Source organism: Bombina bombina, chromosome 4, assembly GCF_027579735.1.
Source record: "Bombina bombina isolate aBomBom1 chromosome 4, aBomBom1.pri, whole genome shotgun sequence".
Classification (NCBI taxonomy): Eukaryota; Metazoa; Chordata; class Amphibia; order Anura; family Bombinatoridae; genus Bombina; species Bombina bombina.
The window spans coordinates 1021636130-1021656364 of record NC_069502.1 but is presented as its reverse complement, the minus strand read 5'-3'; the positions used below and the strand labels follow the sequence as shown (position 1 = coordinate 1021656364).

General features: G+C 38.6%; 1 protein-coding gene across 2 annotated transcripts in view; it reads right to left on the bottom strand.

The window, feature by feature from the left end:
- Positions 1-1121: 1121 nt before the first annotated feature.
- Positions 1122-20235, bottom strand: part of KIF16B (kinesin family member 16B) — a 999411-nt gene continuing 980297 nt past the window's right edge. For both annotated transcript variants that reach the window (XM_053712121.1, XM_053712122.1), the window contains one exon: positions 1122-2518. In XM_053712121.1, the coding sequence (XP_053568096.1) occupies positions 2360-2518 (159 nt within the window). In that variant the 3' untranslated portion in view covers positions 1122-2359. The remainder of the gene's footprint in view (positions 2519-20235) is intronic.

Here is a 20235-nt window from a genome sequence, read left to right as displayed (position 1 = left end):
GTGCCAGGAGCCTCATAAATGCTTTGTAGTATACACTGAATAGAGCTTTATTGGTCAAGCTATCAGCTCCAGAGATACAACACAGTCCTTCTTCCCCATATCCTGAGGAGGTCAATAAAAGGACATTGGTATAATGTATATACATGGTTAAAACGGTTATGACATTAAATGAAGGGAAATATGACAACCTATGTCATATTTGATATCAAACCGAATCTCCCAATGAAACTAAGATATTCCCGGTATGTATATATGAAGATAGATTTACCTAGCAGAAATTAGAATATGTTCTATAATTTAAGGCAAGGGTTTAGTTTATTGAAGGTCATAAAGGACAGGGGGGTTTCTTAGCCTGCCCAGGAGGGTGTGGTCAGGCAACTTGATCTCTGGAAAATATGTATAAAGTTTGATGTTTCAACATGTAAAGTTGTTCATTCTACAAGGAAGGCTTCCACAGCGTGAGTGACCATTTTATCTTGTCCATCTCCCTGGGGGCAGAATTATAAGATAGGAAAGTATTAGGTCTGTTATTTTCTTCATTTTATTTTAACTTGTTTGATGTGTGTAATTGTATTTGTAACAACTTTTAATTAATAATGCATTGTGCATAATATTTTTGGCATAATAAATAATTCCTTTATTAAGTGTTGGCCTTTGTCTAATAATTGAACCATGTTACTGAAAGAGACTGGAATATTAGAACTGTATAATTTAGGTGATTTTCTGCTAAATTGTATTCAGAGAATTAATGTGTAAGTCTGGGTTTTTTCTTAGGATTTTCCCTTTAATTAATTATAAGCGGTGGCAGCTTAGATATTGTAGTTAGTTTAGTGTGGGTGGCATTAAAGAGGAGATTTGGGCATTTCTTTTACGTCTAGTACAGACTGGAGAGTGTTGTTAACCCTTGCACCCACTGAACTAAATCACAAGCTTGTCTGGTGTGGCTAGATTGTGACATATTAGTGAGAGTAGAAGGGGTCTGATAACCCTTTCTGTGCCAAATAAGTGACTGCAGCAGGGTTGGATAACCCTGGTTCGTCACACAGGCTAATCAAATTTTATCTCTCTACTTGTGGAATACATAAATACCATTTATAAGACAGTGAATCAAAAACAGGCAGTTGGCTAACAAATTTCTTTATGCAACAGAATACATTTAGATAACTTTTTTAAGTCTATATAATGTATATATGGATGCAAAAGTCATGTATTCAGAACACACTTTATATTAATGGGCTTTTAATATATAAAGAAGATATTAGGAAATGTCACAGTAATCAAACATACTCCCATAAAACCCCCTGATGTTTGTATCGCTTTAAGTATAAATTAAATAGCAGTATGACAAACCTAATACATTAGAAGACTGTTGATAAAATTGTGTTTGCACAGCAAACAATATTGACCTGTTGTGAATCACCAATTCCCAGGAGTTTGTGCTGTATGCTTGCTTTATGGTAAGGTAAGCGCTTAAATTATTTAGCAAGCTCAGAAAATGCAATTATAGTTTTTACTGTTTAGCAACCTTTAACTGGGTTATCTACATATATTGAACATCACTAGTAACAAAATTTACAGTCTTTGCAAATAATAACAGTTTAGTTAACAAACATATTAGTGCTTTGGTAATGGGATGTTTAATGTGTGGGTTTTAGTACACAGTAATTCATTGTAAAATAGAGCCGTACACTTTAATGTCATATATGTACAAGTAACGCACAAAAAAAGCAACCTAAAAAAATGTGCTGTGTATTGCTTAATCAGTCCTGAGTAATATAAATAAGCTATAGGGCTCCATGTACTAAGCGGCGACCGGCCAGCTTCTCAACTCGCGAAGCTGTCCGCCCGCCACAGCTCTCTGTGATTTTCCCTTGCCACCTCAGAAGCAGGTTTGCATCTGCGAACCTGCCCCACAAAGCCTCCAGAGCAGCTTTCTCTGCTTCGTACATGGAGCCCATTGTCTAAGCAAATTCAAATTTCTAGGTATTGTTGGTCTATTTATGTAAAATTATTTTTGCCTTCTATAGATAAAGATAAAATGTCACCATAAATTACTTCTATATTCTAAAATTGTTGAATATACACAGCGGTCTTTAGCTTCATCAGCAAAAAGTTGATTGCATATCTAAACAGATGTGATTTTATGGAATAATAAGTTACAATCATTCCATCTCTTATTATTCACACGTAAAGTTTGTAGAGATTTTGTTTCTGTTATTATATACTACTGGCATTTAAATATTTGCTACTTATTTTACACAAAAGGTCAGATATTGATTACATTATTCATTTAATTCCAGAAACCCTATGACAGTGCTAGTTGAGATTCCAAAGTCTTTACATAAAAGGCACAAATTTCTTAGCCAGTTCCATGACTACTGTAGTCAAAAACTCCTTTTTTGAAGAACGGTGAGAATTCGCAGATAGTGTGCTTGGAGAGTGTTAGGCCAACTTTATCAATATGCAAAGGAGATGACGGAGACTTCAACATCACAGAGAAGAAGCTTCTTAGGTACTTCTAGAAAGTAAATAAAAACGGTGAGTTAGTGAAAAACATTATTTGCGCTTTTAAATCCATATATTGACCCTGGTGTTCTGAATGCATGGCATGACTTAAAGGGATAGCAAACCACATTTTTTTTATTTCATGATTCAGATAGAGCATGCAATTTTAAGCAACTTTCTAATTTACTCCTATTATCAATTTTTCTCCGTACTCTTTGTATCTTTATTCGAAAAGCAAGAATGTTAAGCTTAGAAACTGGGCCAATTTTCGGGTTGCTCTTGCTGATTGGTAGGTAAATGTAGTCAATTATCAGCAAGCACTACCCAGGTGCTGAACCAAAAATGGGCCGGCTCCTAAGCTTTTTCAAGATACCAAGAGAACAAAGAAAATTTGAAAATAGGAGTAAAAATGTGGGTTTACTATCCCTTTAATCATAAAACTACTTGCTAATGTTTTGCTTTCTGCTGTAATGCAGAGAGTAACCATTTTTTTTTGCTTTCTAGAGTTACACGTACTTGCTCTATAATACATTAAAATGACTCTCATAAAAAAAGATAAAGAAATTACAATCCTTAGAGACCACAAATGGAGCCTATCCCTTTAATATCAAACTATTATAAAAGAAAATGAAAATATTCTTTACCTTTACTATCTATCTATATATATAGTCCCAGGTGGATTAGCACTCACACCTCAAACTCATCTTCTAATTTGTCAATAGGTAAAATAGTTTTCTCCGAAACATTTAACTTTGACTTCTATGTCCCTTAAACTGTATTTCTACAATTCTAAGATCAATCTCCTAAATCAAATTAGTTTATTATTAAAAAAAAACAAACAAGCAACAAATTAATAAAGTTCAGAAATATTAATAGGTATACATTAAATAATTATGTATGCATACTATTATACTGCATCTAAATTATATTTATATTTTGTTGAAAATAAGGAGAAAGCTGAGAAAAAAAAGATAGTTTTGTAAGGCAAAAAATATGTATGATATATACTGTATATCTATATCTATCTATCTATCTATCTATCTATATATATATATCAGTTCTCTCAATAGGCAGGTAAAACAGCATGCTGCACTCTGCTCCACAAGGGCTTTATTGCAATATACCATGAAGTCACTCCTTGGTATGCTTCTCAACAAGGTACTGCATTAAGAGAAACAAAAAATATTGACATCGGAGCAAATTTGAAGTAGGTCTCCTTTCAAATCCCTCTCAGTTGTTACACTATATACAAACAATCTGAAAAACAAGCAAATAAGCTAACAGCTATATGGTAATGATGCCTAAGAATATAGATGGGGTATCGCTCTATGGTGTTAGTGATGTAAATCAATATTCTTCCCCAAACAGGATGGTGAGGGAGAGATATTTTTTGCAATTTGGTATTTATCATGGGATTTAAACACTTAAAGGGACAATAAACCCTAACATTTTCTTTCATGATTTGGATAGAACATACAATTTTCAAGTTTGCTTCATTCTCTTGTTATCCTTTGCTGAAGGAACAGTGAACATATCTAGATATCCAATCACAAGAGACAAATGTGAGCAGACAGCAATTAGCAGCAAGCTCCCACTTGTGTAGGATATGAGCTTCTTCGTTTTCAACATGAGAAAACGAAGCACATTTGAAAATAGAAATGAATTTAAAAGGGTTTTAAATGACATGATCTTTCTGATTCATGCAAGTTTAATTTTAACTTTTCTATCCCTTTAAGCCAAAAAGATGGTCAGTGGAACGAGGGTATTTTCTGTTTAAGGTTGCAAGGTTCAGTGGGAGTGTTACAATGCATATCCTTAGTTACACCCTATTTCCAAGTTTATTAGCATTTGAACAAAAATGTATTTAAAATAAGACTCATTCTTAAAGGGACAGTAAACCTTAAAAATAATGTTATATAATTCTGCACATAGTGCAGAATTATATAACATTATTTAGGTGCTATAGCCATAAAATCATTTTTTACCTTTTAAAATGTAAAAATGTCAGCGCTTTTACAGACCCGCTCTCTGCTGAGCGGGTCTGCAATATTCAGTCAGCGCATAGGGCCAGCTGTATAGTCACAGCCCGGCCCGACCGCGCCATAGCACTAAGTGCAGCTCGCTCCTGTGACAGGAGCGAGCTGCACTTAGTCTTATGGCGCGATCGGGCCGGGCTGTGACTATACAGCTGGCCCGATGCGCTGACTGAATATTGCAGACCCGCTCAGCAGAGAGCGGGTCTGTAAAAGCGCTGACATTTTTACATTTTAAAAGGTAAAAAATGATTTTATGGCTATAGCACCTAAATAATGTTATATAATTCTGCACTATGTGCAGAATTATATAACATTATTTTTAAGGTTTACTGTCCCTTTAAGCTAAGGATTTAAAAACATGCAATGTATTTCCTTTCATAAAGCCCAAATGATGTGGCATCACTGAGCTTTCATCATTTAAGAATAAGTTTTTTTTTAATATACTGTATATTATTGTGTCCCTGGAATAGCTTTCACACACAGAGGCAAATTTATCATTTGTCTGGCAAACATGATCCACTGTAGCAATCATGTCCGCCAGACATTGATAAATGTCGACACCATACGCTGTCGGCATTTATCATTGCACAAGCAGTTCTGATGAACTGCTTGTGCAATGCTGCCACCTGCTGCTAGCAGGGGGTGTCAATCAACCCGATCGTATGTTGAAGACCGCTGCTTCCTAACTCCTGATTCCGGCGGGCGGAAACAGGGGTAATTGGCCCCATTCAGGCCATGATAAATCAGCCCCATAGTCTTCACAGCAGAAAGTACATCATACACACTGGATTTAGATGTAAAGGCCATGGCCTGTTATTCACAGACAATATTCAAGAATAAAGTTTTAACATAAACAAAAACAAAATAAATCCTTGCACAATAGCGCTTATAAACAAAATAAAGCAGTCCTGACTAAAGTTATGTGGCTCTTCCACACAACTACAAAATTAGGAATAGTCTTCAAACTTACAGGCATAGAACTTTTAGACAGCAGCACAACGTCAGCATAAATTCTTTCTGTCACATACAGGCTCTAACTAGCAGCCTCAGCACACACTATTTAACAAGAGCAAATTGACATTAACTAACTGCAGGTGAAAAAACCTTACAGCTAGATTTGGAGTTTTGTCGGTAACGACCCGAAAAACTAACGCCAGCTTTTTTCTGGCCGCACCATAAAAATAACTCTGGTATTGAGAGTCCACATAAAGGCTGCGTTAGGCTCCAAAAAAGGAGCGTAGAGCATTTTTAACGCAGCTTCAACTCTCGATACCAGAGTTGCTTACGCAAGCGGCCAGCCTCAAAAACGTGCTCGTGCACGATTCTCCCATAGGAAACAATGGGGCTGTTTGAGCTGAAAAAAAACCTAACACCTGCAAAAAAGCCGCGTTCAGCTCCTAACGCAGCCCCATTGTTTGCTATGCGGAAACACTTCCTACGTCTGCACCTAACACCCTAACATGTACCCCGAGTCTAAACACCCCTAACCTTACACTTATTAACCCCTAATCTGCCGCCCCCGCTATCGCTGACCCCTGCATATTATTATTAACCCCTAATCTGCCGCTCCGTAAACCGCCGCTACTTACATTATCCCTATGTACCCCTAATCTGCTGCCCTAACATCGCCGACCCCTATATTATATTTATTAACCCCTAATCTGCCCCCCACAATGTCGCCTCCACCTGCCTACACTTATTAACCCCTAATCTGCCGACCGGACCTGAGCGCTACTATAATAAAGTTATTAACCCCTAATCCGCCTCACTAACCCTATAATAAATAGTATTAACCCCTAATCTGCCCTCCCTAACATCACCGACACCTAACTTCAATAATTAACCCCTAATCTGCCGACTGGAGCTCACCGCTATTCTAATAAATGTATTAACCCCTAAAGCTAAGTCTAACCCTAACACTAACACCCCCCTAAGTTAAATATAATTTACACCTAACGAAATTAATTAACTCTTATTAAATAAATTATTCCTATTTAAAGATAAATACTTACCTGTAAAATAAATCCTAATATAGCTACAATATAAATTATAATTATATTATAGCTATTTTAGGATTTATATTTATTTTACAGGTAACTTTGTATTTATTTTAACCAGGTACAATAGCTATTAAATAGTTAAGAACTATTTAATAGCTAAAATAGTTAAAATAATTACAAAATTACCTGTAAAATAAATCCTAACCTAAGTTACAATTAAACCTAACACTATACTATCAATAAATTAATTAAATAAACTACCTACAATTAACCTAACACTACACTATCAATAAATTAATTAAATACAATTCCTACAAATAAATACAATTAAATAAACTAGCTAAAGTACAAAAAATAAAAAACAGAATTTATGTTTACCTGATAAATTACTTTCTCCAACGGTGTGTCCGGTCCACGGCGTCATCCTTACTTGTGGGATATTCTCTTCCCCAACAGGAAATGGCAAAGAGCCCAGCAAAGCTGGTCACATGATCCCTCCTAGGCTCCGCCTACCCCAGTCATTCGACCGACGTTAAGGAGGAATATTTGCATAGGAGAAACCATATGATACCGTGGTGACTGTAGTTAAAGAAAATAAATTATCAGACCTGATTAAAAAACCAGGGCGGGCCGTGGACCGGACACACCGTTGGAGAAAGTAATTTATCAGGTAAACATAAATTCTGTTTTCTCCAACATAGGTGTGTCCGGTCCACGGCGTCATCCTTACTTGTGGGAACCAATACCAAAGCTTTAGGACACGGATGAAGGGAGGGAGCAAATCAGGTCACCTAAATGGAAGGCACCACGGCTTGCAAAACCTTTCTCCCAAAAATAGCCTCAGAAGAAGCAAAAGTATCAAACTTGTAAAATTTGGTAAAAGTGTGCAGTGAAGACCAAGTCGCTGCCCTACATATCTGATCAACAGAAGCCTCGTTCTTGAAGGCCCATGTGGAAGCCACAGCCCTAGTGGAATGAGCTGTGATTCTTTCAGGAGGCTGCCGTCCGGCAGTCTCGTAAGCCAATCTGATGATGCTTTTAATCCAAAAAGAGAGAGAGGTAGAAGTTGCTTTTTGACCTCTCCTTTTACCAGAATAAACAACAAACAAGGAAGATGTTTGTCTAAAATCCTTTGTAGCATCTAAATAGAATTTTAGAGCGCGAACAACATCCAAATTGTGCAACAACCGTTCCTTCTTCGAAACTGGTTTCGGACACAAAGAAGGCACGACTATCTCCTGGTTAATGTTTTTGTTAGAAACAACTTTTGGAAGAAAACCAGGTTTAGTACGTAAAACCACCTTATCTGCATGGAACACCAGATAAGGAGGAGAACACTGCAGAGCAGATAATTCTGAAACTCTTCTAGCAGAAGAAATTGCAACCAAAAACAAAACTTTCCAAGATAATAACTTAATATCAACGGAATGTAAGGGTTCAAACGGAACCCCCTGAAGAACTGAAAGAACTAAGTTGAGACTCCAAGGAGGAGTCAAAGGTTTGTAAACAGGCTTGATTCTAACCAGAGCCTGGACAAAGGCTTGAACATCTGGCACAGCTGCCAGTTTTTTGTGAAGTAACACCGACAAGGCAGAAATCTGTCCCTTCAAGGAACTTGCAGATAATCCTTTCTCCAATCCTTCTTGAAGAAAGGATAGAATCTTAGGAATCTTTACCTTGTCCCAAGGGAATCCTTTAGATTCACACCAACAGATATATTTTTTCCATATTTTGTGGTAAATTTTTCTAGTTACAGGCTTTCTGGCCTGAACAAGAGTATCAATAACAGAATCTGAGAACCCTCGTTTTGATAAGATCAAGCGTTCAATCTCCAAGCAGTCAGCTGGAGTGAGACCAGATTCGGATGTTCGAACGGACCTTGAACAAGAAGGTCTCGTCTCAAAGGTAGCTTCCATGGTGGAGCCGATGACATATTCACCAGATCTGCATACCAAGTCCTGCGTGGCCACGCAGGAGCTATCAAGATCACCGACGCCCTCTCCTGATTGATCCTGGCTACCAGCCTGGGGATGAGAGGAAACGGCGGGAATACATAAGCTAGTTTGAAGGTCCAAGGTGCTACTAGTGCATCTACTAGAGTCGCCTTGGGATCCCTGGATCTGGACCCGTAGCAAGGAACCTTGAAGTTCTGCCGAGAGGCCATCAGATCCATGTCTGGAATGCCCCACAGTTGTGTAATTTGGGCAAAGATTTCCGGATGGAGTTCCCACTCCCCCGGATGTAATGTCTGACGACTCAGAAAATCCGCTTCCCAATTTTCCACTCCTGGGATGTGGATTGCAGACAGGTGGCAGGAGTGAGTCTCCGCCCATTGAATGATTTTGGTCACTTCTTCCATCGCCAGGGAACTCCTTGTTCCCCCCTGATGGTTGATGTACGCAACAGTCGTCATGTTGTCTGATTGAAACCGTATGAACTTGGCCTTTGCTAGCTGAGGCCAAGCCTTGAGAGCATTGAATATCGCTCTCAGTTCCAGAATATTTATCGGTAGAAGAGATTCTTCCCGAGACCAAAGACCCTGAGCTTTCAGGGATCCCCAGACCGCGCCCCAGCCCATCAGACTGGCGTCGGTCGTGACAATGACCCACTCTGGTCTGCGGGAGGTCATCCCTTGTGACAGGTTGTCCAGGGACAGCCACCAACGGAGTGAGTCTCTGGTCCTCTGATTTACTTGTATCTTCGGAGACAAGTCTGTATAGTCCCCATTCCACTGACTGAGCATGCACAGTTGTAATGGTCTTAGATGAATGCGCGCAAAAGGAACTATGTCCATTGCCGCTACCATCAAACCTATTACTTCCATGCACTGCGCTATGGAAGGAAGAGGAACAGAATGAAGTGTTTGACAAGAGTTTAGAAGTTTTGTTTTTCTGGCCTCTGTCAGAAAAATCCTCATTTCTAAGGAGTCTATTATTGTTCCCAAGAAGGGAACCCTTGTCGACGGAGATAGAGAACTCTTTTCCACGTTCACTTTCCATCCGTGAGATCTGAGAAAGGCCAGGACTATGTCCGTGTGAGCCTTTGCTTGAGGAAGGGACGACGCTTGAATCAGAATGTCGTCCAAGTAAGGTACTACTGCAATGCCCCTTGGTCTTAGCACCGCTAGAAGGGACCCTAGTACCTTTGTGAAAATCCTTGGAGCAGTGGCTAATCCGAAAGGAAGCGCCACGAACTGGTAATGCTTGTCCAGGAATGCGAACCTTAGGAACCGATGATGTTCCTTGTGGATAGGAATATGTAGATACGCATCCTTTAAATCCAACGTGGTCATGAATTGACCTTCCTGGATGGAAGGAAGAATTGTTCGAATGGTTTCCATTTTGAACGATGGAACCTTGAGAAACTTGTTTAAGATCTTGAGATCTAAGATTGGTCTGAACGTTCCCTCTTTTGTGGGAACTATGAACAGATTGGAGTAGAACCCCATCCCTTGTTCTCCTAATGGAACAGGATGAATCACTCCCATTTTTAACAGGTCTTCTACACAATGTAAGAATGCCTGTCTCTTTATGTGGTCTGAAGACAATTGAGACCTGTGGAACCTCCCCCTTGGGGGAAGCCCCTTGAATTCCAGAAGATAACCTTGGGAGACTATTTCTAGTGCCCAAGGATCCAGAACATCTCTTGCCCAAGCCTGAGCGAAGAGAGAGAGTCTGCCCCCCACCAGATCCGGTCCCGGATCGGGGGCCAACATTTCATGCTGTCTTGGTAGCAGTGGCAGGTTTCTTGGCCTGCTTTCCCTTGTTCCAGCCTTGCATTGGTCTCCAGGCTGGCTTGGCTTGAGAAGTATTACCCTCTTGCTTAGAGGACGTAGCACTTGGGGCTGGTCCGTTTCTACGAAAGGGACGAAAATTAGGTTTATTTTTGGCCTTGAAAGACCTATCCTGAGGAAGGGCGTGGCCCTTACCCCCAGTGATATCAGGGATAATCTCTTTCAAGTCAGGGCCAAACAGCGTTTTCCCCTTGAAAGGAATGTTAAGGAGTTTGTTCTTGGAAGACGCATCCGCTGACCAAGATTTCAACCAAAGCGCTCTACGCGCCACAATAGCAAACCCAGAATTCTTCGCCGCTAACCTAGCCAATTGCAAAGTGGCGTCTAGGGTGAAAGAATTAGCTGCATGAAATTGGTTGTAGAAGGTAACCTTGCTGAACAAACATCTTTTTAAGCAAACCTTCTAATTTTTTATCCATAGGATCTTTGAAAGCACAACTATCTTCTATGGGTATAGTGGTGCGTTTGTTTAAAGTAGAAACCGCTCCCTCAACCTTGGGGACAGTCTGCCATAAGTCCTTTCTAGGGTCGACCATAGGAAACAATTTTTTAAATATGGGGGGAGGGACGAAAGGTATACCGGGCCTTTCCCATTCTTTATTTACAATGTCCGCCACCCGCTTGGGTATAGGAAAAGCTTCTGGGAGCCCCGGGACCTCTAGGAACTTGTCCATTTTACATAGTTTCTCTGGGATGATCAAATTCTCACAATCATCCAGAGTGGATAATACCTCCTTAAGCAGAGCGCGGAGATGTTCCAACTTAAATTTAAATGTAATCACATCGGGTTCAGCTTGTTGAGAAATTTTCCCTGAATCTGAAATTTCTCCCTCAGACAAAACCTCCCTGGCCCCCTCAGACTGGTGTAGGGGCATTTCAGAACCATTATCATCAGCGTCCTCATGCTCTTCAGTATCTAAAACAGAGCAGTCGCGCTTACGCTGATAAGTGGGCATTTTGGCTAAAATGTTTTTGATAGAAATATCCATTACAGCCGTTAATTGTTGCATAGTAAGGAGTATTGGCGCGCTAGATGTACTAGGGGCCTCCTGAGTGGGCAAGACTCGTGTAGACGAAGGAGGGAATGATGCAGTACCATGCTTACTCCCCTCACTTGAGGAATCATCTTGGGCATCATTTTCAGTGTCACATAAATCACATTTATTTAAATGAGAAGGAACCTTGGCTTCCCCACATTCAGAACACAGTCTATCTGGTAGTTCAGACATGTTAAACAGGCATAAACTTGATAACAAAGTACAAAAAACGTTTTAAAATAAAACCGTTACTGTCACTTTAAATTTTAAACTGAACACACTTTATTACTGCAATTGCGAAAAAGTATGAAGGAATTGTTCAAAATTCACCAAAATTTCACCACAGTGTCTTAAAGCCTTAAAAGTATTGCACACCAAATTTGGAAGCTTTAACCCTTAAAATAAACGGAACCGGAGCCGTTTTTAACTTTAACCCCTTTACAGTCCCTGGTATCTGCTTTGCTGAGACCCAACCAAGCACAAAGGGGAATACGATACCAAATGACGCCTTCAGAAAGTCTTTTCTATGTATCAGAGATCCTCACACATGCGACTGCATGTCATGCTGCTCAAAAACAAGTGCGCAATACCGGCGCGAAAATGAGGCTCTGCCTATGATTAGGGAAAGCCCCTAGAGAATAAGGTGTCTAAAACAGTGCCTGCCGATATTATTTAACAAAAATACCCAGATTAAATGATTCCTCAAGGCTAAATATGTGTAATATATGAATCGATTTAGCCCAGAAAATGTCTACAGTCTTAATAAGCCCTTGTGAAGCCCTTATTTACTGTCTGAATAAAAATGGCTTACCGGATCCCATAGGGAAAATGACAGCTTCCAGCATTACATCGTCTTGTTAGAATGTGTCATACCTCAAGCAGCAAAAGACTGCTCACTGTTCCCCCAACTGAAGTTAATTCCTCTCAACAGTCCTGTGTGGAACAGCCATGGATTTTAGTAACGGTTGCTAAAATCATTTTCCTCATACAAACAGAAATCTTCATCTCTTTTCTGTTTCAGAGTAAATAGTACATACCAGCACTATTTTAAAATAACAAACTCTTGATTGAATAATAAAAACTACAGTTAAACACTAAAAAACTCTAAGCCATCTCCGTGGAGATGTTGCCTGTACAACGGCAAAGAGAATGACTGGGGTAGGCGGAGCCTAGGAGGGATCATGTGACCAGCTTTGCTGGGCTCTTTGCCATTTCCTGTTGGGGAAGAGAATATCCCACAAGTAAGGATGACGCCGTGGACCGGACACACCTATGTTGGAGAAAAGAACTAAGTTACAAAAAATAAAAAAATATTTACAAACATAATAAAAATATTACAACAATTTTAAACTAATTACACCTACTCTAAGCCCCCTAATAAAATAATAAAGCCCCCCAAAATAAAAAAATGCCCTACCCTATTCTATATTACTAAAGTTCAAAGCTCTTTTACCTTACCAGCCCTGAACAGGGTCCTTTGCGGGGCATGCCCCAAAGAATTCAGCTCTTTTGCCTGTAAAAAAAAACATACAATACCCCCCCCCCCCAACATTACAACCCACCACCCACATACCCCTAATCTTACCCAAACCCCCCTTAAATAAACCTAACACTAAGCCCCTGAAGATCTTCCTACCTTATCTTCACCATACCAGGTTCACCGATCCGTCCTGAAGAGCTCCTCCGATGTCCTGATCCAAGCCCAAGCGGGGGGCTGAAGAGGTCCATGATCCGGCTGAAGTCTTCATCCAAGCGGGAGCTGAAGAGGTCCATGATCCGGATGAAGTCTTCATCCAAGCGGGAGCTGAAGAGGTCCATAATCCGGATGAAGTCTTCTATCAACGGCATCTTCAATCTTTTTTCTTCCGGATCCATCTTGCAGACCTCCGAAGCGGAAAATCCTCTTCTCCCGACGCTTACTAGCCGAATGACGGTTCCTTTAAGGGACGTCATCCAAGATGGCGTCCCTCGAATTCCGATTGGCTGATAGAATTCTATCAGCCAATCGGAATTAAGGTAGGAATATTCTGATTGGCTGATGGAATCAGCCAATCAGAATCAAGTTCAATTCGATTGGCTGATCCAATCAGCCAATCAGATTGAGCTAAATTCTGATTGGCTGATTCCATCAGCCAATCAGAATATTCCTACCTTAATTCCGATTGGCTGATAGAATCCTATCAGCCAATCGGAATTCAAGGGACGCCATCTTGGATGACGTCCCTTAAAGGAACCGTCATTCGGCTAGTAGGTGTCGGGAGAAGAGGATGTTCCACGTCGGAGGTCTGCAAGATGGATCAGGAAGAAAGAAGATTGAAGATGCCGTTGATAGAAGACTTCATCCGGATCATGCACCTCTCCAGCTCCCGCTTGGATGAAGACTTCATCCGGATCATGGACCTCTTCAGCTCCCGCTTGGATGAAGACTTCAGCCAGATCATGGACCTCTTCAGCCCCCCGCTTGGGCTTGGATCAGGACATCGGAGGAGCTCTTCAGGATGGATCGGTGAACCTGGCAGGGTGAAGATAAGGTAGGAAGATCTTCAGGGGCTTAGTGTTAGGTTTATTTAAGGGGGGTTTGGGTTAGATTAGGGGTATGTGGATGGTGGGTTGTAATGTTGGGGGGGGTATTGTATGTTTTTTTTTACAGGCAAAAGAGCTGAATTCTTTGGGGCATGCCCCGCAAAGGGCCCTGTTCAGGGCTGGTAAGGTAAAAGAGCTTTGAACTTTAGTAATTTAGAATAGGGTAGGGCATTTTTTTTATTTTGGGGGGCTTTGTTATTTTATTAGGGGGCTTAGAGTAGGTGTAATTAGATTAAAATTGTTGTAATATTTTTATTATGTTTGTAAATATTTTTTTATTTTTTGTAACTTAGTTCTTTTTTATTTTTTGTACTTTAGCTAGTTTATTTAATTGTATTTATTTGTAGGAATTGTATTTAATTAATTTATTGATAGTGTAGTGTTAGGTTTAATTGTAACTTAGGTTAGGATTTATTTTACAGGTAATTTTGTAATTATTTTAACTAGGTAGCTATTAAATAGTTATTAACTATTTAATAGCTATTGTACCTGGTTAAAATAAATACAAAGTTACCTGTAAAATAAATATAAATCCTAAAATAGCTATAATATAATTATAATTTATATTGTAGCTATATTAGGATTTATTTTACAGGTAAGTATTTATCTTTAAATAGGAATAATTTATTTAATAAGAGTTAATTAATTTCGTTAGATGTAAATTATATTTAACTTAGGGGGGTGTTAGTGTTAGGGTTAGACTTAGCTTTAGGGGTTAATACATTTATTAGAATAGCGGTGAGCTCCGGTCGGCAGATTAGGGGTTAATAAGTGTAGGCAGGTGGAGGCGACGTTGTGGGGGGCAGATTAGGGGTTAATAAATATAATATAGGGGTCGGCGGTGTTAGGGGCAGCAGATTAGGGGTACATAAGGATAACGTAGGTGGCGGCGCTTTGCGGTCGGCAGATTAGGGGTTAATAAGTGTAGGTAGGTGGAGGCGACGTTGTGGGGGGCAGGTTAGGGGTTAATAAATATAATACAGGGGTCGGCGGTGTTAGGGGCAGCAGATTAGGGGTACATAAGTATAACGTAGGTGGCGGTCGGCAGATTAGGGGTTAAAAAAATTTAATCGAGTTGCGGCGATGTGGGGGGACCTCGGTTTAGGGGTACATAGGTAGTTTATGGGTGTTAGTGTACTTTAGAGCACAGTAGTTAAGAGCTTTATAAACCGGCGTTAGCCCAGAAAGCTCTTAACTACTGACTTTTTTCCTGCGGCTGGAGTTTTGTCGTTAGATGTCTAACGCTCACTTCAGACACGACTCTAAATACCGGAGTTAGAAAGATCCCATTGAAAAGATAGGATACGCAATTTACGTAAGGGGATCTGCGGTATGGAAAAGTCGTGGCTGAAAAGTGAGCGTTAGACCCTATTTTGAGTGACTCCAAATACCGGCGGTAGCCTAAAACCAGCATTAGGAGCCTCTAACGCTGGTTTTCCCGGCTAACGCCAAACTCCAAATCTAGGCCTTAGTTTGCAGGGAAAACTTGCAATTCTCTGCCACATCCAACCTGTGGAGTGAATTCCCGGTCCATGATACACAATTAATATATTTTTAATTCCACTAAGAACATTGTCGAAATTTTGGGGAAATATAGATTCCATTATACACAATCCCATTAGTTTTGTCATAATATATATATATATATATATATATATATATATACACATACACACACACATATATATATATATATATATATACAGTATCTCACAAAAGTGAGTACACCCCTAACATTTTTGTTAATATTTTATTATATCTTTTCATGTGATAACACTGAAGAAATGACACTTTGTTACAATGTAAAGTAGTGAGTGTACTGCCTGTATAACAGTGTACATTTGCTGTCCCCTCAAAATAACTCAACACACAGCCATTAATGTCTAAACCGTTGGCAACAAAAGTGAGTACACCCCTAAGTGGAAATGCCCAAATTGGGCCCAAAGTGTCATATTTTGCAGCAATGCTGGCAGCACTCATACGTCTATTTCCCAAAGACAACCTCTGGATATGACGCTGAGCAAGTTCACTCAACCTCTTTGGTCGTCCATGGTGAGGCTTGTTTTGAGTGGAACCTGTTCTGCGAAACTGCTGTATGGTCTTGCCCACTGTGCTGCAGCTCAGTTTCAGGGTCTTGGCCATCTTCTTATAGCCTAGGCCATCTTTATGTAGAGCAACAATTCTTTTTTTCAGATTGTCAGAGTTCTTTGCCATGAGGTGCCATGTTGAACTTCCAGTGACCAGTATGAGAGAGTGTGAGAGCGATAACACCAAATTTAACACACCTGCTCCCCATTCACAAATGAGATCATGTAACACTAACAAGTCACATGACATCGGGGAGGGAAAATGGCTAATTGGGTCCAATTTAGACATTTCCACTTTGGGGTGTACTCACTTTTGTTGCCAATGATTTAGACAGTTATGGCTGTGTGTTGCATTATTTTGAGGGGACAGCAAACACTGTTATACAGGCTGTACACTCACTACTTTACATTGTAGCAAAGTCATTTCTTCAGTGTTGTCACATGAAAAGATATAATAAAATATTTACAAAAATGTGAGGGGTGTAGTCACTTTTGTGAGATACTGTGTATGTGTATGTATATATATATATATATATATATATATATATATATATATATATATATATCTTCGCAGATATTGTTCTTTTTAGAAGGTTTGTGGCAACCATGTATAAAGTCCATCAGCACCATTTTTCCAACATATATACACGTATAAACACAAATACACACATATATACTGTATATATATATATATATATACATTCATACATACATGCACTTATATACATACCACCAGACAAAAGATTATGACTAACTGAAGGCCAGATGATGGTTAGCATGTATTTTTTAACAAAGTATTTTTTAGACATGCTATTGCACACTTAATAGGCTACAGTATAGTGTGTGTATATATAGCTTTTATATGCACTGTATTTACATATATATATATATATATATATATATATATATATATATATATATATATATATATATATATATATATATATATATATATAATCTATACACTCTGATAAATTAAAGCAAATGAAAACCAATAAAGGGCTGAATGGTTGCCTTTGGGCCCGAGAATGGACATTCACGGTTTCATTTTTACATGGCAAGGATATAATTTTCATTTGTAATTTAGGATTCAAATGATACTGAAGACTGAGAAGCCAGACACACACGTTTTAGAACACATGAAGGGGCATTAGTATAAAGATGATGTTGAATAATTCAAAAAGCTAAGAACCTTAGTAAAATTTTAGGCGATGTTACCCAGGATGTCTAAGGCTTTGTAATTTAAACATCTGATATGATCTTGGTAAGGTTTGTGTGTGCACTCACTCTGCAGTAAGAAACAATGATAATGTGATTTAAAGTTAAATTATGGTCACAAAGTGGCTGAGTGTGATTGTCTTTTACCATTAACACATAAACCAAATAAATGTGAAGCAAGTAACACTTGCAGAGGAAGCAGGAGGCATAAGGGGCACAGTAACATTGAAAGCAAAACAGATCACCCTTCACTTTGGATGAAACTGGTAAGGTTGAATCTGCAGCAAATACATTATCTTGCACAGGTCAGCATTCTGAGAATCTGGTCTGCTGACCATAAATTGATAGAAATACAGACACCAACATAGATAAACAGACTGCACATACTATTGGTGTATAAAATAAAATAATTGGGTTTATCCTACCACAAGATGTTTCACAAACACCTGTAATTTGCCAGGACTATTTTCTTTGCAAACCTCTTCCCAACTATCTCTGGAGGAACATAAAAAAATTTCAATCAGAGAGGTAGCAGAAAGATGGAAGGACATGGCTCTCCCCTGCTTGATGTGCACATTTTTTGGGGTGAAACACTGAACTTATAAAACAACTTTAAAATAACTAAACTAGACACATATGAACGTCTGATGTTTTAGGTCTTGATTTATTAAGTCCTTCTATACCCTTTGACTGCAGATTCACGCAAGCGAACCTGCATTCAGGATTTATCTAGCAGTGGTCATCATTACTAGAGGATCTCATTATCCCTCTTACCAGACTGTGCTCCAGCTACTCCCATCAGCAGCAGCAGTGTTTACTGAAGTATTTATTTTCTCTGTCCAGGGGAACTTAGTTCCACTTGCAAAAAGTGTAGGAAATCTGTTCCCATGCGTTCCCGCTGGACTTGACACGTTATATTCAATTTATTGCGTTGGTCTGGAACCGAACTCACAATATATCTGAGGTACGCCTGTATATATATTTATAGTACTTAAATTATTTGGTTTGCATTCCATATAACTAATAACTATATCTAACAAACTATAGCACAAATCTTTTTTTAACTAAGTTAAAACCAGAAAATAAATAAATGGAACACAGTGGGTGGTTTACAGTGCTCATTGATGTTATCTGTTATTATTATATAATTTAATTTCAAATAATGAGAACAGAACAGAGAACTAATTGCATATAGAGAAAAAAAGGTAAAGCCGCAGGGTGAAATTAAAAGTTGCCTTAAGGCATTATTATGCAATAAAATTAGATGTAAATAGATTGATTTTTTGGTTTTATTTTCAAGGAGACCATGACATTGAATGTTTGAGAATATATGTAATTATATACACTAATATTTCCATACTTGGGACAAACTGAAAACAACTATTATTAATTTCATTCATTAGAAGCTTTTAATGCCAAAGAGTTTAAAAGCTTGTTGCACAAGCATTCTTTAATTCCCTTGCTAGAGCATTTTATTATTGCAATACTGTTTGCATACAACAGTGTGGTTAACCCCTGTAAAGGGATTAAGCACACTGATAAAGTCAGCTCCAGAGCAACAATGCACTACTGGGAGCTAGCTGAAAATATCTTGTGAGACAAGAAATAGACAAATGTTTGTAGACACCAATCACCAGCGAACTCTCAGTAGTGTGGTATATGTACATATTCTTTTCTTCAACAGAGGATACCAAGAGAACAAAGTAAACTTGAAAATAGAAGTGAATTTAAAACCGTCTTAAAGGGACACTGTACCCAAATTTTTTCTTTTGTAATTCAGAAAGAGCATGCAATTTTAAGCAACTTTCTAATTTACTCCTATTATCAATTTTTCTTCGTTCTCTTGCTATCATTATTTGAAAAAGAAGGCATCTAAGATTTTTTTTTGGTTTCAGTACTCTGGACAGCACTTTTCTATTGGTGGATGAATTTATACACCAATCAGCAAGGACAACTCAGGTTGTTCACCAAAAATGGGCCGGCATCTAAACTTACATTCTTGCATTTCAAATAAAGATACCAAGAGAATGAAGAAAATTTGATAATAGGAGTAAATTAGAAAGTTGATTAAAATTTCATGCTCAATCTAAATCACGAAAGGATTTTTTTGGGTACAGTGTCCCTTTAAATTGACATGTTCCATTAGAATCATGCTAGTTTCATTTTGACTTTCCTATTCCTTCAATGTATGCATTAACCCTTTATGCAAATAAGTACTGCCACTGCTTGTGAATCTGTACCTGTACAGATTCAAATTGAGACCCTTCATTCTTATTCTCAGTTTAAATAAAATAAAAATACTTTTTTTTTTATAAAAAATTAAGTTTTTTTCTTAAAGCCACATACTTCACAAGTATTGTCTTTTTACTATGTTAAAGGGACACTAAATACTAAATCTACCTCTACGCATGGGCACTGCCATTATGGAACCTAGGTTACACTGCAAGTGTCAGAAGGAGAGTTGCTGCACATATGGAAATATGTCAGCACTGGAATGTAGTGAAAGATAGATTTTAACATGGCTGCACCCATGACTAATTGAAGGTGTGGAATAACCACAATGCTATGGTTATAAAATCTATTTAGTCTTTAATGTCGCTTTAATTTGTATTGTTTGTTAAAACAATGTTTCCATTTTGGAGTAATCGTAAAACAAGATGCTGACTATGGGTTTCTATTGAAGGGACTTATATTATCTTTTTATATTGGATTTTAACAGTAGTGATATTGTGACGCACAAACCCGCTTCATTGAAAAATTGTATCTGCTTAGGAGACGTGCAAACGAGATTGCACCTTCAAGAACAGGTTTATACGGGACGCGCTTTGTGCACTCTAAGTCTAATCTCGGTCACCACAGTGCATTTCAAACTGCTTGCTGCTACATTATTGGACATGGAAATGGGAACATGTCTTTGTAAATGTGTTTCTTTGTTTTCTTTTTTTGCAGGGATGAAATAAAAGTTACTTAAAGGGA